The sequence below is a fragment of the Eubalaena glacialis genome, chromosome 3 (genome assembly GCF_028564815.1).
Source record: "Eubalaena glacialis isolate mEubGla1 chromosome 3, mEubGla1.1.hap2.+ XY, whole genome shotgun sequence".
Classification (NCBI taxonomy): domain Eukaryota; kingdom Metazoa; phylum Chordata; class Mammalia; order Artiodactyla; family Balaenidae; genus Eubalaena; species Eubalaena glacialis.
Genome location: NC_083718.1, coordinates 176,851,099 through 176,877,180, shown reverse-complemented (window position 1 = coordinate 176,877,180; position 26,082 = coordinate 176,851,099). Strand labels below are relative to the sequence as shown.

The following is a 26,082-nucleotide window of genomic DNA, read 5'->3' as shown; positions in this document are numbered from 1 at the left end:
TGCCATCGTAGTAGGTATGAGGTATCTCTTAGTTTTGATGTGCATCTCCCTGATGGGTGGTTAATGATGTTGTCAATCTTTTCATGCACTTAATGGCCATTTGTATATCTTCTTTGGAGAAAAGTCTATTCATATCCTTTGTACATTTTTTTTTAGTTTGGTGATATATATATTTATTATTAAGTTGTAAGAGTTCATTCTATATTCTGGATACAAGTCCCTAATTAGATATATGATTTACAAATATTTTCTCCCATCCTGTAGGTTGTCTTTTCACTTTCTTGATGATGTCCTTTTCAACAAAAAAAGTTCTAAAGTTTGATAAAGTCAAATTTGTCTATTTTTTTTGTTTTGTTGCTTGTGCTTCTGGTGTCATATCTAAGAAATTATTGCCTAATCCAAGGCCATGAAGATTTATGCCTATGCTTTTTTCTAGGCATTTTATAGTTTTAGCCCTTATATTTAGGTCTTTGAGTTAAATTTTATAGATGGTATGTGTTAGGGCTTCAACTTCATTCTTTTGCATATGGATATCCGGTTGTCCCAGAACCGTTTGTTGAAAAAATTATTCTTTCCCCAGTGAGTTGTCTTGGCATCCTTGGCAAAAATCAATTGACTGTGAATGTGAGGGCTTATTTCTGGACACTAAATTCTATTCATCTATATGTCTATCCTCATGCTTATATTGACTACTGTAGCTTTGTAATAAGCCTTGAATTTGGGAAGTGTGAGTCCTCCAACGCTGTTTTTTTTCTTTTTTGAGATTGTTTTGGCTATTCTGGGTCCCTTGGATTTCCATGTTAATTTTAGGATCAGCTTATTGATTTCTGCCAAGAAACCAGCTAGAATTTTGATGGAGCCTGGGTTGAATTTATAAATCAATTTAGGGAATATTGCCATCTTAACAATATTAAGTCTTCCAATCCATTAACATGAGATGTCTTTTTACTTATTTAGATATTTTTAAATTTCTGTCAACAATGCTTTGTAATTTTCAGAACATAAGTTTTGTACTGCTTTTGTTATATTTATTCCCAAGTATTTCATTATTCTTGATGCTATTCTAAATGAAATTGTTTTCTTAATTTTGTTTTTTGCATTGTACACTACTAGTGTATAGAAATATAACTTATTTTTGTATGCTGATTTTGTATCCTACAACCTTACTGAACTTATTTATTAGTTTTATATTTTTTAATGGATTCCTTAGGATTTTCTATACACAAGATCATGTTATCTGCAAACAAAGCTAGTTTTTCTTCTTTCCAATCTGGGTGCCTTTTATTTTCTTGCCTAATTGTCCTGGCTAGAACTTCCAGTACGATGTTGAATAGAAATGGAGGGAGTAGACATCCTTGTCTTGTTTCTGATCTATGGGAAAATGCATTCAGTATTTCACAATGAAGTCTGGTGCTAGCTGTGGGTTTTTCATAGATGCTTTTTATCAGATTGAGAAAGTTTCCTTCTATTCCTAGTGTGCTGAGTTGTTTTTTTTTTTAAATCATGAAGGGGTGTGGAATTTAGTTAAATGTTTTTTTCTGCACCTATAGAGATGATCATTTTCGACCTTTATTCTATTGATATGGTGTATTCCATTAACTGATTTTCAGATTTTAAACCAACCTTGCCTTCCTGGGATAAATCCCATGGTATATAATCCTTATTTATATGTTGATAAATTTGGTGTGCTAGTATTTTGTTGAGGATTTTTGCATTTCTATTCAGAAGAGCCCTCGTGCCCATTTACAGTTCATCTCATTCCCATCTCCAGTCTCAGGCAACCACCAGTTTACTTTTTGTCTCTATAGATTTGCCTATTCTGGACATTTCATACAAATGGAATTAACAATAGGTGCTCTTTTGTGACTAGCTTCTTTCACTTAGCATATTGTTTTTGAAGACAATCTCATCCATATTGCATCAGTACTTCATTCCTTTTTGTGGCTGAATACTATTCCTTTGTCTAGATCAAATATTTTCTCTCTTCACCGGTTGATAGATATTTAGATATTTCCCATTTGGGCTATTATGAATTATGCTGCTATGAACATTCATGTGCAAGTCTTGTCTTTGCATGGACACGTTTTCATTTCCCTTGAGCAGACACCTAGGAGTGGAATTTACTGGGTCCTACAGTAGTTTTATATTTTTGAGAAACTGCCAAATTTCAAAAATAGCTTGTACCGTCTTACATCCCTACTAGCAAAGTACAAGGGTTACCTGGGAACTTATTCAAACTGAGTGTTTCCTCATCTATAAAGTGGTGATAATAATAACACTGACTTCATAAAGTGAACATTAAATGAAATTATCATGTGTGAAGGATTGAGCACACTGCTGTGTCCAGACACATGTGAAGGCTTAAAAAATGGCATCTTTTTTGTTCCTTTGTCTATGCTAATGTCTCAAACCTCAGCCCTTGCTTTGCTTACATGGATGAGATTGTCTTCATGCCCTCCACGTAAACTGACATCTTGGTGTCAAGTTCAAGACCCTCCTCATTAATCAGTCCCCTGTGGCCTAACAGGACCCCCAGACTTAGTCTCCCGATCCCACTGCCCTTAAGGTCTGTGTCAACCACTTTGGCACAGCAGGCTTTCCCAGGGCAAGAGCTCCAAATTGGCAGAGTTGGGGCAGCAGGCAGTGCTCTGTGATGCCACCCTTGTCTGCTGGATGGCAGGACAGAAGGTATTGATTGCTCTGCTTGGAAGGAAGTCTCCCATCCCTCATTTACCCTAACTCCAGGCTACTCTTATGTATCTGTTAAGACATAATTTGGGCATCACCTCCTCCAGGAAGCCTTCCCTAATGACTGCCCCTCCCAACTCTTATAATGTATATTATTGCAACTGACACATCATTTGTAATTTTTTTTGGTCATGCTGCATGGCATGCAGGATCTTTAGTTCCCCAACCAAGGACTGAACCCGAGCCCCCTGCAGTAGAAGCATGGAGTCTTAACCACTGGACCGCCAGGGAAGCCCTGTAATTATATTTTTACGTGTCTGTGTCTTGTGAGCATCCTGAGGATGGGGACTATTCTTATTTATCTCTATCTCCCCAGTTCCTAGCACACAGTAGGTATTCAATAACCCATAAATGGCCATATCCGTGTACAAAGTATTAACGAATACACATTAGTGTCAAGGAAAAACTCTACAAAAAAACTGAACTGGGCCTTGAAGAATAAGCAGGAGGGCTTCCCTGGTGGCACAGTGGTTAAGAATCCACCTGCCAATGCAGGGGAGACGGGTTTGAGCCCTGGTCCAGGAAGATCCCACATGCCGCGGAGCAACTAAGCCCATGCGCCACAACTACTGAGCCTGCGCTCTAGAGCCCGTGAGCCACAACTACTGAAGCCTGCACGCCTAGAGCCCGTGCTCCGCAACATGAGAAGCCACTGCAACGAGAAGCCCGCGAAGAGTAGCCCCCGCTCGCCGCAACTAGAGAAAGCCCGTGCGCAGCAACAAAGACCCAACTCAGCCAAATAAATAAATATATTAAAAAAAAAGAATAAGCAGGAGCCTGCCCATGTGAATTGCAGAGAAGGGGGAAAACATGTTGTTTTCAGGAACTGACAAAGAAGTCCAGTGTGGCTATGGGTGGTGGGAAGGAGTGGCCAGTGAGGCTGGAAAGGTAGGCTAAGCCAGTTGCAAGGTTAGAAATGGACGTTCACACCAAGTGAAAGGGCACTTCATCCTGAGGGCAGAGAGAAGCCATCCATTAAGAAGGGGAGTGACATGATGAGAGCTGTTTTAGAGGGATCTCTCTGGATTAGTGGGGTCATGGTTCTCAAACGTCACCTGCACTAGAATCACCTGGAGGGCTCATTAAGACACAGATTTTGGGTCCCACCCCCTGAGTTTCTTATTCAGAAGGTCTGGTGTGGGGCCTGAGAATATGCATTTCTCACAAGTTCCCAGGGAATGCCGGTTTGAGGGCCACACTTTGAGAACCACTGATATAGAGGATGGGGTGGAGAACAATGGGTAGCAGTGAGGATATTAAGGAAGCTACTGAAATTGCTCAGGTGAGAGGTGATGGAGGCAGACGCAGGGCAGGGGCTCACATTTTAGATCTGGGTGCTGCTAACTTCAGGGTCTTATTGGTGAGATTTCAGGCATGGTCCTAAGCCCACGTGGGGAAGGGAGGCTGTTTCTGGGGATAGATCAGCCAGTCGATCAGAACCGTCTCCACCCCCGGCCTGGGAGGACCAGACCCACACTTGGTAATGACCTTCAGAAAGCACAACAGAGACAAGGGGCCCAGGTTTGTCATTTAATGCCCAATCATCACAACACGTGGAGGTTTACATGGTGCTCGTCAAGGCAGGATGCAGGGCAAAACCAGAAACCTGACCAGAGGTGAGTGACCCGGATGGAATCCCAGCACAGAGACCAGGGTCCCTCTAGACACATGTGCCACATACAAGGCTTCAGCACTTACTCAGGAGCCAGCAGGCTGGCTGGGCTTCTGCTCACCGAGGGTCCCCATGGTAGGCTAGGGTCCTAGGATGAGGTGGGGACCTCAGGACACAGTGATGAGAACCAGAAAACTGCTTGCAAACAACCCCAAAAGTCTTTCACTTCAAATGCTTTAAGCCACACAATGCTTGGACGCAGGAGCACCCAAACTCTTTCACTAAAAACTAAACACGGCGCAGAACTGAGGCTGAACACCTGGAAAGAGGAAATAAAGTCAAAACCACACTACAGCCAGTTTTAACACGCTCCGCCATCCCCCTCTTCTTCCCTGTAGCCGCACTGCTCAGACCACAGCGTGGCTGTGGAGGAGAGATGCTACTCTGGTTTTAAGAAATCTCTTTGAATCTCCAACTCTACTGAACAATTTAATGCTACTGGGTTCCCGGGAGTCCCTGAGCCTTTGATGCCCCTGGGGACACGAGTGACGGGGGTGGGGTGGGGGGCTGCCAGAGCGGCTGGGAAATTTCCTGGCAGAAATAATTTACCTCAGAAAGAAACTGGCTTTTCTTCTACCCTGGCTTTAAAGTTTACCTGGGCCCTGAAGGGAATTCCACTCAAAATGTTTCTTAAAGTACTTGACGGAACTTGGGAGATTTCAGGCATCACCGGGAAGAAAGAGGCACAAGCTTGTTTCTTACACCAAGCCTGAGGCTTGGCCTGGGTGGTCCCGCCGCTGGGCCAGGACAGGTGTGGAGGGGACAGGACGGCGGGGGCGCCAGCTGCTCTGGATATAGGCCATGGGCCCAAGTGACAGCCTCTCTATCCAGCCCTTTGGCTGGGCTTTGGGGAATGAGCTTCAATTCTGGCTGGACTTCACCATTAAATTCATTTCCCTTTTCTATGATTTAATTCTAGGAGAAAGCTCTAGACAGAGCCCAAGGCATGGAAGTCAGACAGCTCTGTCCTCAGATAGGGCGCATGGCTAGATGGCGGCCCAGCAGAGAGCTCACAACAGCTATGCAATCTCCAGCCCCACCCACCCCAAACCAGATCCCAGGCAGCACCCCTTCCCCCCACCCAAGGGCCAAGGTGGTCCCTTGGCCCTAGGCATGCTGGGCTTCAAAACTGCCTTCTGATGAGACCCCTGTGAGTATTTAGATAATAGAGACCAAAGTCACCTCTGTAAAGCATAAAAAACTAGCCCTGTTTATAGAGCAGGGTATCTGTGACCATGCCTGAGAGGGCACTAACTTGGGGACCCAGGAAGTTGAGCAAATGACAAGGCCTGACTGTCCCCAGCTGGGCATTAGCTCACATTGGACCCCACCCCCAAAGAAGCCCACCTTCCAAACTTCAGAAGCCAGTAGGTCAGCTCAGAAGCAATCCCATGGAGCCAACTTCATATTTGAAACCAACTTAATGCTACAAACTTAAAAAAATAAAAGTGCTGCCCAGCTGAGCCCCTGAGGAAACCTAGCTCCCTGAGGGTGGGTGGTGGGTCTCTCAGACCACCACCCCTGGCTGCCTCTCTCAGGAAGGCACAGCCTTGGCTCAGTCCAGAGCCCCCCCCCCACCCCAAGTTGGGAGGGGGAGGAGAGCTGACTGCCCCATACCCAGCTGGGCTATGGGGACAATGTGGGATGGTCAAGCCTCTGGGGGATGGGGTGAGGTCAAAAGACCTTCTTAGGACCCCAAGCCTGAAGGGGTAACATGAGCCTGTCTCCCCATTAGCTGCCAACGTCTGGTCTGCAATGGACTCTTCCCTGTCACCCCTTCAGCATCCTGTGACAAAAGGAACCAACATGCCATCAAGCCGTGGTCACTTCTGTCCCTGGGGGTCTCTGTGAGAGCTGGGGGGAAGGGGAGGTCCTTAAAGAATCACCCCCTTCAACAGATGCGGCAAAAAAAAAATCCTTCCAGGGAAGGGGAGGATGATACCAGCAGCTACCAGCAGAGGTGTGTTCTGGCAGCTTCTTAGTTCATTCGTACCCTTGTCCATAGTGGGGCTGTCTCTGCCGCCCAGGTCCTCAGTGTAAAACAGCCCCTGTCCCAGCAAGAGGCAACAACGGAGGAAAGGTGCCTACAGCAGTGGACAGCTGCTTCCACGTTCGTAACCCAGTTTCCCCAGGACCTCTTCTCGGCTGACTCCCTGGAACCAGCTCTGGGACAGAGGAGACCAGGAATCCTGCAGCCCCCGCTCGAGAGAATTAGGAGGCTGAAGTGCAACTGGCATTCCAGCAGACTGGATGGCCCCTGAGGCCCAGTCCCCCACTGCTGGGGGGAGTCAGGGAGTTGGCCTGGGCCCCTGCAAGCCCCGGCCTGCCCTTGGACCTGTCTGAGGAGACGTCTTCCTAGGAACTAGAACAACCTCCCTGCTAAAACTCAGGGAAGGCAAACAAACAAAACTCAACCTGAAATAAATACAAAGGCATTAAGTGCTTCTTGATAAACAGAGGGTCCTAATTGCCCCTCTAAAGGCAGTTGCAGGGCCTCTCCTTGGACCTGGTCACCTCCCCTGTGGCCCTTCACATGAGAGGTCAGAGGTCAGAAGACTGGCTGGGTCTTCCCAGGCCCAGTTTCCATGAAGAAGGACAGGACCCAACCCCTGACAGGCTCCTCCCCCGTATCCTCCACGTTCCCCCGACAGCATTGGCTGGCAGGTGGTAGGTAGGAAAGGAAAAGGGGGGACCCCCATACCCTGAGGGCAGCACCTCGTGTCACATCCTGTGCAGGCAGAGGGCCTGTCAGTCTGCCTGTGAGGAGGTGGAGACTGGCGGGGTTGCCGGGGGGCAGGCAGGGGCCATTCAGTTAATCAGCAGGTCCCCGAGGTCATAGGTGTCGAAGAGGTCACTGATGCCCTCCCCGCTGTCCAGGCCCCACAGGTAGTCGTCCTGGTCCAAGGGCGGGGAGAAGCTGATCAGAGGGGAGCCGCACGGCAGTGTCGGGGACAGGAGCTGGTCTTCGGTCTGCTGCAGGAGTGGGTGTGGCGGCTCCAGCATGCTGTCGGTGGCCTCCAGCGGGACAAGGGACGGCGGGAGTGGCGGCAGGACCTGCTGGGACATCAGCGCTGGTGCTGGAGACAAATCGACAAGGGTTATGCCTGATGCTGGTGCCCGAAAGCCTCTGGTCAGACCTCCGAGAACAAAAACAGCCTCTGGTCTCTCCTACCCTGGCTCACGCCTGACAGCACAGGACACCCTGCCCTTTCCCGCCCCAGCTCCAGCAGCCCCCCTCCTTCACCCACACTCTCTCCCCTCCCCTCTCCTGTCTCCACACCCACCCCCAGCTTCTGCAGTCACCCTACCCCCTTTCACCATCAAGGTCCTGGCGCCTGAAGTCACTGTCTCTTTTTCCTGCATCATCAATTCCTCTCACTCTCCTAGATCATTCCTGTCAACACACAGACATCCTCTAATAACTCTTATCTTTATTATGTTTTTTTGGCCGCACCACGCAGCATGAGGGATCTTAGTTCCCCGACCAGGGATCGAACCCACGCCCCTTGCATTGGAAGCGCGGAGTCTTAACCACGGGACCGCCAGGGAAGTCCCTAATAACTCTGATCTTTAAAGAGCATCCTCCCCTGACCTCATGACTCTCTCCAATTACCAGCCCATTGTACTGCTCCCTTTCACAGTGAAGTTTCTTAAGAGTTACCCGTGCTCACTCCCTACTTCCCCACCACTATTCACGCTTCAACCCACTCCAACCTGGGGTCTGTCTGAACCAGCGCTAAATGTTGCTAAATCCAGGGGTCAGTTCTCTGGCCTCATCCCGTGTGACATCCAGCAGAATCTGATGCAGTCATTGGTACTAGATTCTCCTGGTTCTCTTCCTACCTCTTTGGCTGCTTCTTCTTGGTCTCCTTTCCTGGATCCTCCTCCTCTTCTCAACTTCTAAACCCTGAAGCCCAGGGGCTCCATCCTCCGATTCTTCTCTCCTCTGGCTGCACTCCTCGCCAGGTGATCTCAGCCAGCCCCACGGCTTTAAATCCATCTCCACATCTACTGCTCCCAAATGGATGCCTCTGGCACAGACCCCACCCACCGGCTCTGGGCTCCTGCTACATCTCTACTTGATGGCTACGCTAGGTCAGAACTCAGCATGTCAAAACCAAACTCCTGGTCTTCCCCCAAACCTGAGTCTTCCCCCATTGTATTTAATGAACCCCCGCCCACTCAGTTGCTTAGGCCAGAAGGCCCAAGAATCACCTGTAATCCTGCCATTTTCCCGCATCTGACCCAGCAGGAAGTTCGGTCACCTCCACAACCAAATCAACCCTCTAAGCTGCCCATCTCTCTTCAGTCCCGCTGCTGTGATCTGCGGCTCGCCCCTTCCTCTCACCCAGGCCCCTGCAGGAGCCTTCTCACCAGTCACCTTGCTTCGACTCTTGGCCCTTGCAGTCTGTGCTCTGACTTAAAAATGGCTTAGAGGGACTTCCCTGGCGGTCCAGTGGTGAAGACCCCGCGCTTCCAATGCAGGGGCCACGGGTTCGATCCCTGGTCGGGGAATAAGATGCCACATGCCAAGTGGCGCGGCCAAAAAAAAAAAAAAATGTGGCTTAGAATAAAATCCAAGTTCCCACCAGGACTGAGCAGGCCCGGCGTGACTTGGTCCCGGCCTCCCTTTCTGCTGCCTCTCCCGCCTCCCTCCCATAGCTGACACTCACCTCTCCAGACACACCGGCCATCACCTACTCTTCCGCACATCAGCTCATTTCCATTTAGAGGTAAGGACGTGATTCCCTACGCAGGCATGTGGAGCAGGGCACCAGAAATCCCCTGCCAAATATACCCTGACGCCCAGAATCTCACCATCTGAGTCGTTCCTTACCAACCAAGCATTGCTTTGAAAATACAACCATGTCAGTGTGCCAGACCGCCTGATCAACCTTGAGCTAGCTGTGTAACTTTGGGCAAGTGACAACGTTCATAGGTCTCCGTTTCCTCACCCCTAAAATGGGGATGATGATTATACCTGCCTCCGGTTGTTGAGAGGCCTAAATGGTGAGTGCAGATAAAGAACAGCTGGTCTGCAGGCTGCCCTTCTTAAAAACAAAAATAGCTCCCATTTTCCAAGGGCTTACTCCGTCAGCTCTGATCTCAAGGAGAGGCCTGTTTCACCTACTTGGACACTCCAGAAGCCCCAGGGGGAGGCACTGTTGTTATGTCTATTTACAGATGAGGAAACTGAAGCTCAAAGAAGCCAATTAAATGTAGTATTTGAATGAAAAAAAAATCAAATGTTTGTTTAGCACATCGCAGAGGCCTGCACGTGTTAGAGAGTACAAGGTCTGGCTTGGGAGTGAGGAAGAGGCTGGGGGCTCAGTCCTCAGCCCCTCACCAGCTACAGGACCCGGCACCTCAGTTTTCCCAGCAGGAAAAATAAGGACCCACCACCCTGAGTTGCGGAAGCAGTAACTGAGCTATCACATGTGAGAGCCTCTACCTCAGGTCCGACCCCTCCCATCCATCCATCCATCCATCCTCTCTCTCTCCCTCTTTCTCTGTCTCACTGTTTATCACATCCAGAAGAGAACTGCTCTTTGTAACATCTGTGCCTCCACTGCACCCTGAATGGCTCATATTCACTTAAATATCTCCAAACCCACACATAATAGGTGTCCAGTTCACATAAGCTTTTAAAAAGTCACATTCACGCTGTATCATCACCTGAAACGCACCCAATAATCACGAGGGAGTTTCAGTGTCCCCCTTTTTGGAGACGTGGGAACAGAGGCTCGGAGGGGTTAAAGTGACTCCCCCACAGTCACCCCATCATAGGAGGTGAGATGCAGACTCACACCCAAGTGTCCCAGCTTCAGCTCCTGTACCCTCAGCCACATGTAGGTTTAAGTCAGAAAGTCACAGCCCGGAGGGATGTTCAATGACTCAGGTTCAGATTCATCCCATTACAGATGAGGGAAACGAGGTCCCCAAGCAAGAATGATTCCCCTGGTGGCGCCAGAACTAGGACGGGAACCTGGGTCCTAAGACTGTAGTGGCCTCCTCTTTGGACCAGGCCCTTGGTGCTTGTATCTCAGGATGACCCTGCTTCAGGCCAGAACATGGAGCACGTGCGAGTGCATGTGTGTGTGTGTACACCTTCTGGAAAACTTCCTCCTGCTCTTTTCAGCAGGGACATCACTAAGAGACCACGTGGCAAGGGTGAAGAGGGGCAGCAAGGGCATGGGCCCTGGCACAGAGCTGACTTCTGGGCTGGCCCCTCCACCTACTGTTCCGTAAGCCTCTATCTAGGCTTTTCGGACCTCAGCCTCTTGACCTGTACAACTGAGGTAAAATCCTTGTCCTTGCTTATGCGGTAGGGTCCTCCACCTCTGCCCAAGGTCTCAGACGACAACGGAAGGTTCTAACTCTGGAGAGCCATGCACATGTTGACAGTGGAGCGAGAAAGCAGAGCGCGGGAGGAGGAGGGAGAACAGGGTGGGGCACAGGTCTGGACTGGGAGATAGGCACTGGGAGGTTCCCAAAGGGACAGATGGTCGGTTCAGGGAGAGCCCTGGTCCTGGGACCAGGCTGGAACACAGGAGAGATCGCTAGAGAAGAACTGGGGGTCTGGGCTCTTGTCTGAGCTCTGCCACTAACTTGCTGTGTGACCTTAGGAAAGTTACTTGCCCTCTCTGGGCCTCAGTTTATTCATGTGTAAAATGAAGTGTTGAGTTAAATCAGGGGTCGACAAACTTCTGTAAAGGGCTAGATAGTATTTTAGGCTTTGCAGGACACGTATGGTCTCTGTCACACAGTCACTTGCCCTACGCCGAGCCCCCAACTCTTTAAAAATGTGAAAACCATTCTTAGCTCATGGGTCATATAAAAACAGGCCAGATTTGGCCTGCAGGCAATAGTTTTATTAACCCTTGAGTTAAAGAAATGGAATCCAATCTGGGTTCTGTGGACACCTGCCTCCACCACCACACACACAAAAAGCCTCTTCCACCAGACCAGTTCTAGCTCTGCATTTGTTTAAACACTAGGGTTCTACTTAGGGGAATTCTGCTGCTAAGAAAACAAAAGCGGAACACTGGCCTACATGGCCTCAAAGGATCCTGCCGATCTAACCTGATCTCAGTAAAGGGCAAAAACCATTCTGGGGGAGGGGCCTTCATAGGCTCCCATTTCTACTCCTGCCCAACTCCAAGTCTCCCTGGGGAGACCTCGGGGACTCTCCCACCTCTTTACTCCTTGGCAACGGCCTCATACTACTTCCTGCCAGGCATAGACAGCTTTTAGCTGTACCACCCACCTCCCAGCCACCGTCCTTCCTTGATTTGTTCTGTGCCTCGTGGAGAGAGCCCTGGGCTAGAGTGTGGAGACCAAGGTTCAAGACACAGCTCTGCTGCCTCCCAGCTAGGAGGCCTTGGGCAGGTCACATCACCTCTGTTTCAGTTTATCTATCTCTAAACTGGGAACAATAAAACCTACCTCAAGAACCGCTGTGAGGAGTAATGTGATAATGGATGTACCTGGTACACAGCCGTGGTTAAAACACCTTAGTTATCATCTCCTAAGAAAGTGCTGAGCCTTCCTCAGAAAATCTATAGTTTCCATTTACTACGGGTTTATTGAGTGTCAGGAACTCTGCCGTTAGGAGCTGTTACAGAAGTAGCAGTACCAGTGGCAGTGGCCGTAATAATGATAATAATAGCTAACAGTAATTGCCAGGCACCGTGCTAAATGCTTTACCTATATTAACTCATTTAACGTTCACAAACTATGAAGTAGATACTATTAATTACTATGCCCAAATTACAGATGAGGAAATTAAGGCAAAGAGAGGTAAAGTAACTTGTCCAAGATCATATAGCTGGTAAGTGGAAGAGGGGGGATTCAAACCCAGGCGCCCCTCTGCCCAAGCAGCAACAATCTCCGCACTGAGACAAGGAACATGCATGTGCTTTATAAAGTGTAAAGGGCAATGCACATATGTGTGGGAGAAGGACTGTATCCCCTGCTGCTGGGTAGAAGGTAGGTACCCAACAAATGCTGACATGGAAGAGGGAAACTCTAAGGCTGGTCCCTCTCAGCATCCCTTGTCCCTCTGGACAGAGGGTCTCACCTGAGGATGCCGTGGATTCCGTGATTCCAGGGTTGATGCTGCTGCTGGGCTGGGTGGGGTCAGGGCTGGGACTGAGGGCGGAGGTGGAGGGGAGGGGCTCCTTGGCAGGACTGTTGGGCTCCTGCACCTCTTCCGGGCACAGGTAGACTTCGATGGGCCCCTGCGTGCTCTTCAGATATATCTGCAGGTTCTCCTGGAGAAGGAAGAGAAGCCAGGTCATGGCTCTGGGCAGCTGGACTTACTCATGGCTCAGTGGGTATGGACGGACACATGAGGCTCCCACCGTCCATATGAGCACGCGCGGCTCCTGAGCTGGGTGCTGGGCCTGCCCCATGTGGTCTGTGGTAGACATCTGTCTGGCCCCGAGACCCCCTTCTTTTAGGGAGAGTGCCTTGATTTTCCTTTGGGAAATCACTCCTCCCCCACTCTCAGGCCCGAGCTGGTATCATAAAAGCTATCTTTGCCACGGCAAGGGGAGAGCCCACCTGGGAACGGAGTTGGCACAGAAAATGGCAGAGTGAGATGGAGAGTGTGAGGCCGACTTTACGACACGGTTTGAGCCTCTGCATCCAACCTTGCCAGCAATCCCCAAATCTCCCCCTGGACCTGTCACTTGGTTCCCCCCGGGTCCCCCTCACTTAAGCCAGTTGGACTTGGCTTTCTGTTATTTGTAACCAAGAGACCGATACTTGGCTTTCCTGCCCTTGCCTCCTGCTTACCTCGTACCCGCAGCTTGAGCCACAACCGGCAACACACATGCTGCTGCCGATCGCATTCAGGTGTCTACACCTGCGCCCAGGCAGTCCCTCTGCCTGCCCCTACGGGCCTTATATAGCTTAATGTTTGTCCACTAAACAAATTATTTCTGGAGCCCTTATCAGATTCTGGGCTGGGGGTACCACATGGGTGGAACACGGCTTTGTGGAGGTTACACTCTAACAGATGAAGCAGAACATAATTATGTAATCACCAATATATCCCGGCAAATGGAGGTTAAGTGCGATGGAAAAGAACACGTGGTTATGAAGTCTGGAGGTAATCAGGGAAGGCTTCTTGAGGAGGTGATGTTCAAGTTGCAACCTGTAGGACGAATAGCAGTAAACCAGGCAGAGAGAGGGAAGAGCATTTCGGCTGGAGGGAATAGCGTGTGAGAAGGTCTTGTACTGAGGTCGAGCTTAGTGTGGTGGGGAAACGGCAGGCAGGTCAGTGTGGCGGAAGTAAAGACAGAACGGGATCAGCATGCGAGAGGAGGTGGGTGAGGTCAGAGCACAGACAGCCTCATAGGGAGTGTAAGAATTTTGGTCTTTAAACTAGGTTAACATGGAAGGATTACTGTGAGTACTGACACTGCTGTGCGTGAGTGCACGTGTGCATGCGCATGGGAACGCAGGGGCTGGTGGGATGCGGAGAGGAACCAGGAACAGAGATTTTCTCAGGCTGGTACCTAATGCCTGATACCCTTTCCAGCTTCTGCCACTTCTGCCCGAGCTCGGAGACCATCAGTCTTGCCATGGTCACCAGCATGGACCAGGGAAGCTTGGGATTAGGCAGTGCCAGGAACAGAACCTGCAGAGCTGTCTGGAATGTTCCTAACCCTGCTCTCCACTAAATGCTTCCCCTCTCACCTCGCTCCTGTCAGGCACTTCCAGTCTCGTCTGCGGAGGGGCCTTGACAGCGATCACCGTCTGCTCCTTAAAGTTGCCCACAGCACGGATGTCCTGGTAAGTCACGTAGGCCAGTGTAGGGGCAGGAGAGTCAAGAGAAGTGACTGTCTGGTCAAAATTAAAACTCCCGGCCTGCCCGGAAGGGATCTAACCCACCTCTCAAAGACTCTGAACACCCCAAAACTGTAACATGTTCTTTTAATCTCATAAGCTACCTTGGACCCCTTTAGAAATGGGGGTATGAATCATTAAAAAAAATGCTGCCTTATATCAGCTTTTTACATAAAGGCTTCATCTGCCAAGCTAGATTTTTAGCTCTGAGAGGGCAGGAAGACATGTCTTATTTCTTTTTATTTCTCACAATGCCTACTATCCTTCCAGAAATACAAGGTCAGATCCAAATACCAATTAGATGGTCCAACCATTTGGAAAAAGTATATGTAAAGCCATTGCAAAGTCTATGCTCTCTGACCTCATTGTTTCAATCCTAGGAATCTAACCTAGGGAAATAAGTAAAAAACCTGGGAAAAGTTTCTATCTATAAAGATATTTGGGACTTCCCTGTTGGCACAGTGGTTAAGAATCCTTCTGCCAATGCAGGGGACACGGGTTCGAGCCCTGGTCCGGGAAGATCCCACATGCTGCAGAGCAACTAAGCCCGTGCGCCACAACTACTGGAGCCCGCACACCCTACAGCCCGAGTGCCGCAACTACTGAGCCCGCGCACTCTAGGGCCCGCGTGCCACAACTACTGAGCCCACGTGCTGCTACTACTGAAGCCCGCGTGCTTAGAGCCTGTGCTCTGCAACAAGAGAAGCCACTGCAATGAGAAGCCCGGGCACCGCAACAAAGACCCAATGCAGCCAAAAAATAAGAAAATAAAAATAAATAAAGATATTCATCACAATGTCGCTTTATAAAACAGAAATCTAGAATTGATCTAAATGCCCATTCTAGGCCTTATCAACAAACCATAGTGGTCTGAGTAGGACATTCTCAAACCATTTAAATATTCCCTGGCGGTCCAGTGGTTAGGACTCTGCGCTTCCACTGCAGGAGGCACGGGTTCGATCCCTGGTCGGGGAAGTAAGATCCTGCAAGCCGTGCGATGTGGCAAAACAAAAACAAACAAACAAACAAAAAAATATATGATGTTAAACCATATGAAACTGCTGTTTTTATAGGTAAAAAAAAAAAGGTCCAATATCAGCAATTTCATATGGATCAACCAAATAGTTAGGAAGGGTATGTAACAACATAAAAACCACCTATGGTAGTATACTAAGTGGAGAAAAGCAGAATATAAAACGTTGTGTACAGCAGGTACACACAGTATTTAAATAACACACACCCTGTGTATAGCTAAGGAATGATGGCTGTGTTAGGGTGGCAGCTCTTTTTTCTTTTCTCCATTTTCCAGATTTACAGAAATGTACTTGTCTTATTTTTATAATGAGAAAGTAACTTCAAGAGACCCAAGAGGTGGGCTTCCCTGGTGGCGCAGTGGTTGAGAATCTGCCTGCCAATGCAGGGGACACGGGTTCGAGCCCTGGTCTGGGAAGATCCCACATGCCGCGGAGCAGCTGGGCCCGTGGGCCAAAACTACTGAGCCTGCGCGTCTGGAGCCTGTGCTCCGCAACAACAGAGGCCGTGATAGTGAGGGGCCCGCACACCGCGATGAAGAGTGGCCCCTGCTCGCCACAACTAGAGAAAGCCCTCGCACAGAAACGAAGACCCAACACAGCCAAAAATAAATAAATAAAAAAAAAAAAAAAAAAAAGAGACCCCAGAGGAAAAGCCACTGAGGAAGGAAGACACAGATATGCCAGACCCCTAGGGTGGATCAGTCCCTGCAGGGAGGTACTGCATCAACCCTGGGTAGTTATGAGCAGGCAACAGGCCCCCTGCTCCCGGACCCCTTCCCCCCAACCAAAGAGGATATCTCTTGTTGGCCTTGTCCTCCGTCAGGTGCTTGAAGTTCAGAGAGCAGCTCTGGATGAGCTGGTCCAAGGCCTGCTCCATGCTCATTAGCTCCTTCAGCTCCTGCCCCAGCTGCTGCTGCTTCCCAGGCCGGGTAGGGTCTTCAAACAGTCCTCTGCCTCTGGGGACAGAGCAGTCCCCCAGTGTCAGTCTCAGTCTACATCCAGGGACCCCAACCCCAGGGCTGCTGTGCAAAGCTGCACAGACGGTGTGGGCAAAACTCCAGGAAGAGGCCATTCACATGGTCTATGATGGTGCCTCCTGGCTTGTACAAATCAGTGGTCCTGCCTAGCTCCCAGGGAGCTGCCAGGGATTGGAACTTGATGTTTGGGGGTTGGGCTAGGGAAAAGAAACAAGTCAGGGCCTGACACCACTTCTGGGGGGCTTTCAACTCTACCCACCCTATGCCCCAGGCTCCCCCAAATGGCAGGGAGCTGGAGTGACCTCACTCCTGACTTCTCTGCCTGCGTTCTCTTAGAGTTCATGCCAGGGGTTGCAGGTCTGTTCTTTAAGACCTTACAGAAGCGAGGAACGGAGTCTGTAGTACTTATATCTCAGCTGGAAGGAGTCTGGGTTACTACTGCGCAGATCCCAGAGGACTTTCCTAAGTTAGAAGAGGGCAATATTGGGACCCCTGACTAAAGAGGATCTGGGGTCCTCTTAGCCTTTACACCTCCTATAAATCATTCTCTGACCCTGCCATGCTCTCCTAATACTACTTCAGCATATACACCTGCTCTTCCATCCCCCTCTTAAATACATTGGCTCCACCCGCAGCGTGTAAGCTTACTGGATGTTGCCCTTGATTTCCCCCGCCAGCACTTGTGCCCACTGGATGTTGCTCTCAGGCCCGCCCCCTACGTTCACAACCTCAGGCTATTGCCCCTGGCTCCGCCCACAGCACGCGCACTCATTGGTGCCATCGGCCCCAGCCCAGGCACTCACACCCACTGGATGTTGTTCTTGGCCTTCTTGCGGATGAGCTGGATGCCCTCCAGCACATTGGTTATGTCGTAGATGCGCCGCTTCTGCACGTCCAGCACCTCAGCAGCCCAGTTAAGGTCCAGGACCCCATCCTCAGACTCGCTCAGGAGGTAAATGAATTTCTTGGTGAGCAGCCCCAGCGACGTGTCATAGCGAGTCTTCTCCCCAGGCGACTTGGGGGCTGACGAGGAAAGGGGCTCAGCCACTGCTCAGAGAGGGCCCCCTGGGGAACTTCCTCCATTGACCTGGACCCACTTTCCAGTTTACACCCTCCATGTAAGCACCCACTTTCCAGTTTACAGAGCACTGGGAGGGAGGGGGTCATTCACCACCATTGTTCAAACAGGGAATCTGATAACTAGAGAGGCAAAGTGACTTGCTTAAGGTTTCACAATCGGGGGCAGCGTCGGGGCTGGAAACCAAATATTCTAACTCTTGGTTAGCACCTTCCCACCAAAGCTCAGGGCAGCCATACCGCCACCACCACTAACAACAACAGATGCTTACTGTGTGTAGCTCACTGTTCTAAGCACTTTCCACATACAACAAATTTAATCCTTACAGCACCCTATAAGTTTGGTGTATAACCATCCCCATTTTACAGGTGAGAATACTGAGGCACAGACAGATTAAGTAACTTGCTCAACTCACTCAGCTAGAAAGTGGCAAAGCTGGGACTTAAATCCAGGCAGTCTGTCTCCAGAGTCTCCCTTCCTAACCATTACCCTATGCTGCCAGTTATGTCAGGAATTTGGAATTAGGGTAGGGAGGGAATGACAAGAACATGTTTATAGACTTGTTTTTTCCTTCCCTTCCAGTTTTATTGAGATATAATTGACATACAGCACTGACATACAGACTTGCTCTTTCTTTCTATGTGTCATGCAATGATTATCTGAGAGGAATCAGTCCTATTATGTCACATGTGGCAGGTTCATGAAAAAGGTCCCTTTCTTAATGAGGTCGATGTCACAAGACCACATCTCAGCTGCAGTATCTTCAACCACAAGAAGACTTTTGCAATCTAGTGACTTGCAAGTCATATAGCAAGTTAATGGCTAAACTAGTTCTGGAAACTGAATTTTAGAGAGTCTCAGATTCCTCTAGAAGGGGACTTTAGAATCCCTTAATAGATAGACAGCAAGTATTTGGCACACAGACAGTGTTGTCAATTTTTGCATTCATGGCAGATATTACTAACTGATAGTGCACTTGGGATCCTTCAATAAAGAGCTCTGGGCAGCCTCTACTAATCAGTTGGAGACGAAACTTTCTTGCTATTCCTGATCTAGCTGCGCCTTGCTTTACAGATGAGACAGCTAAGATTCACAGAAGAGGAGTGACCAGTCAGGTCAGAACAGAGTCCTGACCAGACCCTCAAGCTTACCACCCAATAACATACCTTCTTTATTAGGTCTCTTTCCCCCCAAATTAGAATTCCTCCCTAACACAGTTGCTTAAACTCCCTCCCAAACCAGAATATTGACTGAAAATATCAAGAGGCAGAAACTGGGCTCTGGTCCTGACTCCACTGACTAGCAGTGTGACCTTGGGTAAGTCACTGAAACTCTGAGTCTCCAGATGTCTCATCAGTAAAAGAGGGATAATCCACCTGCCTGGCAGGATCCAGTGAGAAGGCACAGGAAACTGCTGTGTAAACCAGAAAGTGTGCTACAAATATTAGCCCTGGTGATTTGGGCAGGGCTGCTGCCCTCTGCCCCTCCCCACCCCACCTCCAGTCTCCTGAGCCTGCCCTTAGATACCCCATCGACGTGGCTTACTTTTGGGGCTGGGGAGGCCATCCACTCTAATGCACTTCCGCTTGGGAGTCCGGAATTCAGGGACCACAGGCCTCCCGATCCCCTCCAGGTCCAGCTTCCTTTTGGCCTTGGGGAGAGAGAGGGGAGAGAGGCAGAGTTTGAGAATCATTCGTCCTTTAGCTTTTCCCCGACTTGGGGCCAAAGCACTGAGGCCATCAGCAGCCACCGCCTGCCTCGATTTGCCACCAGTCCTGGGTGAAAAAAATCACTGGACCTGGTAAGGAAATATCAGTGACCTGAAAAATGAGCTTTCAGGGGAAGGAAGTCCTATTTCTGAGGGGCACACAACACTCCCATCTTCCGAGGCCCAGGCGCTTGAGACTACCGAAGCCAGTCTGGGTTTTAATACAGGGTTCCTCAATAACTGGACCCGACACCCGCCTCTCTACCCCCCTCCCCCAGGATGATACAGGGAGGAAGGAGAGGGGAGGGCCTAAAGCACATCAGGCTGGGGAGAGCCCCCGCACCTCCACTGCAGGAGCAGCTGGCTCAGCCAGACCGGGTGCCCATCACAGCCTCACAGCTGGCCCTTATCAGGGTGGGGCTGGGCAACCGCCCAGGCCCAGGGGACTTCCTGGCTCAGTGCCACACCCCAGGGAGGTGTCCACATTGGGAAGCAGTGCAAACATCCCCCACCCCCCTGTTTGGGCTCCAGCTCAAGGGCCCCAGGGCCTCCTGAATAGACTCTATTTGCCATTCTTTCTTTGTTGAGAGGGGCAGACAATGAATCCTTCCCCTGTGTCTTAAGGACAAGCAGCTGAGGCCCCCCTGCTCCCCCTCCCTGTTCCCGCCAAGCTTGGGAAACACCTGCTGGGGAAATCAAACCACAGACCCATCTGCTCCTCTCCACCCCACTGCCACCCGGCCTCAATTACGCCCAGAAGCTGGGCTGGCCCGGAAGGGGCCTCCCTCCTTGTTAGGGCTGGGCAGAGGCAGGGCTGGGGCACTGGGGCACAGGTCAGAGACCCAGGCGTGAATCTCCCTGCTCCTTCACGGGCTCGCTGTGTGACTTGAGGAAATGCTCCACATCTAGGAGCCCCAGTTTCCTCCTCTGTAAAAGGGGGTAGAAAATACCTACTGCCAGGGGCTGTTGTAAGGATTCAAGGAGATAACTTTTGTAAAGCACTCAACCTGTGGCTCAGCATCCAGTAGGCGTTCAGGAAATGCAGAGTCCCTTCCCTAAAATCCAAACTCGGCCTCTTCCTAGACAAACTATTCTGGGGGTCACCGAGCCCATTTCCTTCTTCTTCCCTTCCCCCAGTCACCCAGACACCCCTACCTTAGTTGGGACAGAGAGGTCTATTTTAACTTTTGATGGTGAGGTCATGCTCGGCAGGGCTGAGACTTCTAACCGCTGCTGAGCACAGGTGGGCTGACACACGTGGCAGGTGGTGTTGGCTCTTCCTGCTGTCAGCTCCCTTCCCCATTCTCGTGCCTCCTCCAGGAAGTCTTCCTGGACTGATTTGAGGAGCCCTGCTCCTTGGTTGGAGGAGCCTGGATAAGAGGATCCTCTCCTCCACCTCCACCCAGGCCTGGACATGATCCAAACACCACATCTCCCTGCTCATTCCTCTTTAAGTCCTTCTGGAAAATATTCCTTTTCTAACCTCCCAGCCGGTGAGATGCTAGATTCTAGGGAAAGTGACCTGCTCTAGTCCCATCTTGTTTAGAGGAAAAGTCCTAATCATTCACTGAGACCTTCCACCTGCCCTAGACCAAGCCCCAATGTTCATCACCTCACTGAATCTTCCCAATGCCACGAATACCCATTTTACAGCTGAAGCAACTGAGACCTGGTGAGCCCAGGACAAGGAGAGGAAGGGAAGTCAGGCCGAGTTCTACCTGAGGCAGAGGTGGCAGCCCAGAGTCTCCCCAGCCCCACTCACCTCCTTCACCTGACGGAAGCCAGCCCCTGCTGAGTTCACAGAACACACCAGGAAGAACCTCACTACCTGCAGGGCGGGGAGGAGGGGAGGACCTTGAACAGAGAACCTGCGCAGGGCCTATCACGTGCTCATCAGTCCTAACTCAGTACTGCACTCTCTCTTGGTGGATGAGAAATGGAGACTCATAGAGGTTAAGCCACGTGCCCAAGGCCACACAAACAAAGAGCAAAGCCAGAGTTTGAACCCAGGTCTGTCTGACTCCAAAACCAGGTATCAGGCTGTTCAGCGCCATCCCATACACGTTGCCCCAGAACTTGCTGAAATTTGGGCCAAGGCCTGGTTATGTCCACCTGCCCCCATCACTTTACTTCACACAGACACACACACACTGGCCCCCTCCCTTTCCTTCCTCTCCTTCACCCTTATCCTGCACTCTCAGGGTCCCTAAGCAGCAAACTGTCCCCCACCTGAGGACATCTCTCTGACACCTTTGAGGACTGCCCAGAGAAAAGTCAGCTCATCATGGATGGACCTGAGCCTGCAGAACAGAAGTGGCAGAGGACAAGCCCAGGAGGACAAGGACCAAGGAGAGGCTGAGCACAGGCCTTGGAGTCAGAGCTGCCTGGGTTCCCATCCAGGCTGGGTGAGCTGGGCAAGTCCGCTGACCTCTTGAGCTGCACCTGTAAAAGGGGGCTGCTCTGCTCCTCCCTCCTGGAGGATTCAGTGAGGGGGCAGCAAAGCGCTTGCTCACGCGGGGGAGCTGCGATCACTAATGCACCAGGGCCACCAGCGAGGAGGAGGTTCAGGGCTGAGCTGAAAAGCATCGGGGACGTGCTGAGGGCAAAGGCCAGCTCGGCTCCAACCTGACCCTCTTAGGCAGCCCCTTTGGCTGTTTCTTAAAGGCCTGGTTAAGATTCAAGCCCACCATGCCAACCCCGAGGGAGAAGAACGAAGCTCCTTCCTCAGGCAGCCCTAGAAGTGAGAGGGCCAGAGACCCCAGACACCACCCCCTTGCAGGCAGCCAGGTGAGGTAACCGGGGCTCAGAAGCGGGGAAGTGACTTGCTGGAAATCACACAGGGAGTGGAGCCAGGTCTCTCCTAAGCCCCAAGCCCTAAGTTAGATGGTGGGGGTAGGAGCCAGTGGAAGGAGTTGAGAGCCTTGCTTCCAGATCCCCGCTCTGCCTCACAGCGGCCTGGGAGGGACTCGCTGCCTTGCCTCCCTAAGCCTACATTTCCTCATCTGACCCGCCTTGTACGGTTGTTGATTAAAATGTTCATTTTCTTCCCTGGTTCTCAGAGGAAATTTGGAAAAGACAGACAAATGAAAAGAAAAGGAGAGCTCTGCAGAATCCCACCCTCTTCACAGGTTCCTGCAGGAATGACACAGAGTGAGGCCGTGTGCCCGGCTGGGGCAGGAGCATCCCACCCACGCCTCCTCCAGAGGTGGTGGAAAGAGCTCTAGTCAGGGAATGAGGAGACCTGGGTTCCCGCCTTCATTCTGCCGTTGATCTTGGTTGCTGTCCCTGGGCAGTGCCTAAGGTCCCTTTAAACAGCAGTTCCCCAACAAATCCTGCTCACCCTGCACTTTGCAGCCTGGGCACAAAGCAAGTGGCCACACCCAGGGTTGGGTTTGGAGCTGCTCCAGGTCACACCCTGTTAAAATGAGTAAGCAGGGGGCCAAGGCCTGCCCACCGGGTTTTGGGGCACAGGGCAGCGGGGACTGACAGGAAAGGGGGCTCTGGGCCCCAGAGGCCTTTAGGGTGGTCTGATGCAAAGAGATGCTCCCACGTCTTGGCTTAGGACTTGGGCAAGTGACTTCACGTCTCTGCTCAGGTTCCTCATCTGTAAGATGCCTCATCCCGGGCATCTTGGCATCTTGACCAAGATAAGGAGTGTGAAGAGTGCCAAGCAGTGCCTGGCACACGAGAGGCATTCAGTAAAAGAGCCATTCTTGCTGTGATCACTGAGCCCCTCTGGGAGGGAGGTACAGACAGATGCACTCAGCTCCTCTGGGAGGGAAGCAGTTCAAAACCACAGCTGTTACTGAAACTCTGCCGGGTCTCCTGAAAGCAGCTGGCCAGAGGAGAGACTGGGCCCACCACTGAGCGCCCTCCCTGGGGGTACCCAGCTCCTAAATCAGGTGGTACTGGGGAAAGTCAAGGCTGCAGAGAAGAGACTAATGATAACCTGCCTTGTGGGTCATATATCTCCCTATATGATCTTGGACAGTTCACATCCCCTCTCTGAGCCTCGGTTTCCCCCTGCAACATGGAGCTACTAAAACCATCTACTTCATAGGGTACAAAACTATTTTAGACTGTAAAATGCTGAACTAAAGATAGGTAAAAACTCCCGGTTATCCTTGGCTGCTTTACTTGTAAAATAGGAATAGCAGTCCTGCCACCTTCCTCCTAGTTGGAAATAATGTACAGGAAGGGGTTCTGAAAGTTTAAAGCCTTGAGCATTGACAAAGCAGGATTCCAGTAGCAGGGAGTGGGGCTCTGCCTGCAGCCAGCGGTGGCTAGAGGCCAAGCCTGCTGATTGACACAGGTCAGATCAGTGCCTCTAGGGCAGAGGGGGTGGTCTTCTCCCTGTACTTGAACTTAACTCACCACTCACAACAAAGCCAACCTACAACATCCCCATCTCCCCTTCCTGGATCCTGCTTCCAAAACCCAGGACCTGGAAGAGACTTGAGATGAGTTAGTCCCACAGCTACTTCGTGCACACACACATTTTCAAGACAAGGAAATGGCTCAGACCAGGGCCAAGACTTGTCCAAGGACATACAGTGAATTAGCAGCAATCAGGACCAGAAATCAGGCTCCCTAACTATCACCCCCACCTCCCAGGGCTCTTCCCACTCCACCCCACCCTATGGTTGTTTCGATTCTCATGGGCTCCAGGAATTCCACTCCCAAAAAACACACCCTGTGCCTGGTGCCACCACATTTTGGGCCCTCCCTGGCAACGGTCCTGCGGCTTTGAGAAAAGAACAGTCAATCTGAACAGGAACCTCAGAGGGCTGCCCCCACCTTGCACCTGCTACTGGCTGTCTGGGACAGAAGATTGGGCCTGGGGGAGGACCTAGGGCAGAAAATTGGGAAAGAGTTGGCTGGATGGAAAATTAGGAGTCTCAGCCAAACTGGACCTGAGAGACCTCCCCCTGTTTTAAAGCTCCCATGGTATCCCCAGGCTCAGTTCTGTGCTTGGACAACAGCAGGTGCCCAGTACTGGTTTCTGGGCCAAACAATGAATGAAAGAATGAATGAATGACAGCAAATTGACTCCGTAGACTTCCCCAAGGTCACAGGGTGCACTGGGGGTAGGGCGTTGGGTCTCCACACTCCTGATCCAGTGCTCATTCCATTCCACCCCAGTGGATGAGGTTATTTCATCCCAAGTCTGAAAATGAAAGGCTCTTCTACTTAGATATTGGGGCAATGGGTTGTTCTGGAAGCTGAAAGCTCCCCTTCTCCCTCCCCAGACTCGATCTGCCTCACTCAGACTAGCTCCCAGGCGTCCCTCCCGCCTTCCCACACCCGTAAAAGCAGAGAGGGAAGCGGTGCGGGGGCGGGGGGGGTCCCCAGCATTACCGGCAGCCGGCCAGCAGGCACGCATCGCACAGCTTGGCCCTCCGGTCCGTGGGGGGTGGCGTCGAGGCAGGTGCCCGGCGCCGCAGCGGGAGGCACAGTCTGCGGGTACAGCTGGGTGTAGGTGGTGGTGGCCGGGCAGAGCTGAGGGCTGCTGAGGCCGGGCGGCCACAGCTCCGTGGGGCTCATCGTGGGCAGCCCCTTGGGGGGCGGCCCCGCGGCCGGAGCCAGGGCCCGCGGCCCTCGCAGCATGGCGAGCGCAGCGCCCCCCTCCCCAGCCGGGCCTGGCGCGCCCGCCGGCACCTGCGGGCTTCGGAGCCCGCGGCGGCTCACACGGCCCGCGGCATGGCGCGGAGGCCGGGCAAGGCCGGACCCTCCCCCCTCCTGGCCCGCCGCCGAGCCGGGCAGTGCTTGGAGATCGCCGCTTGGAGATCGCCCCGCGCCGCCGGCGGCGGCGGCGGCACGGCCAGGGGATGCCCCGCCGCGAGGGCTGCTGCGACCAGCAAGGGCCCCGCGCCCCCTAAGGCTTCGGCGCCTGGGGTCTGGCCCGCTTCGGGAGGGGTCTCTGGGATGCCCACGGGCTCGGCAGAAACGCGATGCGCTCGGACGGGGGAGGGGGACCGATTGCACCGACTCCCTCTCGCCTCGCTCTCGAGTCCTTGAGCTTTTCTCTGCTTTTTTTTTCTGTTTTTTTTTTTTTTTTTTTTTTTTTTTTTTTTTTTAAGCGCGAAACTGCGTGCCGCGAAATTCGGATCTCCCGCGGAAAATGCCGCGCTTCGGTTGGTCGCTGCAACAGGCACAGGCTCCACCCCCCGGAAGGACCCGTCCCCGAGGCGGTGATTGCAACAAGAGCTGGATGCTTAAAGGGGACGCCACAGCTGCTGTCGCCCGGCGCCCGCCCGCGCTGACAGCCAGAGAAACAGACTGGGAGGGTGGTTCCCTCACAGAGCTGAGGACTGAGCCCGAATTCCCTGGGGGTGGGGGGAACATTTTGGCGCGGAGTCTTGACCTGAGCCCAGACCCAGCAGTACGTTGCCCAGGCCACAGACCTTTTGCTAGTTTGCATTATAGCTCAGCCAACGATAACATATAGGTATTTATATCCTTTTCCCCCCCGCTAAAATGAAAGCCAGGAAACTGTTCTCTTTCTTGGCAAAGGGGCTGAGGGACGGAGCCTAACGTTTATACCTCTTCATAGGGGGATACTAACATCAACTGAGTGCCCACAGTATGCCTAGCACTCTGGAGATGATTACGTCTTATTTAATTTGATCCAACAGTCGTCAGAAGAGGAATGATGATCTTCGTGGTAAAGATGGACAGTCTGAGAGGCTAGGTAACTTGCCCAGGGTCACACAGAGAGATTCGCTGATTTGAGATCTGGCAGTTCAGTCTGGGACAGGCCCGGTCCTGAGCCCTTGCTTGTTCCAATACGAGGCTCCTCCCCTGCTCTCCCAAGCTGTGCCCCTTGCAGGCTTGGGTGGGGGTCCAGAGTGCACAGTTCTGATTTGTTCACAGTTGTATTCCCAGAGCCCAACACTCAGTAAATATTTGAACATCTCCAGGTTTCTCCTCAACAATCCTTTTGTCACAGGTCTTCCCTCCCTCATTGCCGATAATCCATTTACATTCCTCATCTCTCCAGTTTAGAGAGG

General features: G+C 51.4%; 1 protein-coding gene across 1 annotated transcript; it reads right to left on the bottom strand.

The window, feature by feature from the left end:
* Positions 1-7,149: 7,149 nt before the first annotated feature.
* E2F2 (E2F transcription factor 2) lies at positions 7,150-24,689 on the bottom strand. Its single transcript, XM_061187005.1, has 7 exons — positions 24,431-24,689; positions 18,910-19,015; positions 17,090-17,309; positions 16,107-16,265; positions 14,126-14,240; positions 12,501-12,693; positions 7,150-7,497 (listed from the first exon to the last, which is right to left on the bottom strand). The coding sequence occupies exons 1-7, from the start codon at positions 24,677-24,679 to the stop codon at positions 7,229-7,231; spliced, it is 1,311 nt and encodes a 436-aa protein (XP_061042988.1). The 5' UTR covers positions 24,680-24,689; the 3' UTR covers positions 7,150-7,228.
* Positions 24,690-26,082: the final 1,393 nt, after the last annotated feature.

What these genes read in the sequence shown, in the direction of transcription:
- E2F2 (XM_061187005.1), bottom strand. Translation starts at nt 24,679, where the DNA reads ATGCTGCGAGGGCCGCGGGCCCTGGCTCCGGCCGCGGGGCCGCCCCCC. An exon ending in TGGCCTCCCCAGCCCCAAAA is followed by an intron (nt 17,310 to 18,909) that starts GTAAGCCACGTC and finishes TTTCCTCGTCAG; the next exon opens with CCCCCAAGTCGCCTGGGGAG. An exon ending in GAGGACAAGGCCAACAAGAG is followed by an intron (nt 14,241 to 16,106) that starts ATATCCTCTTTG and finishes TCCTGCCCCTAC; the next exon opens with ACTGGCCTACGTGACTTACC.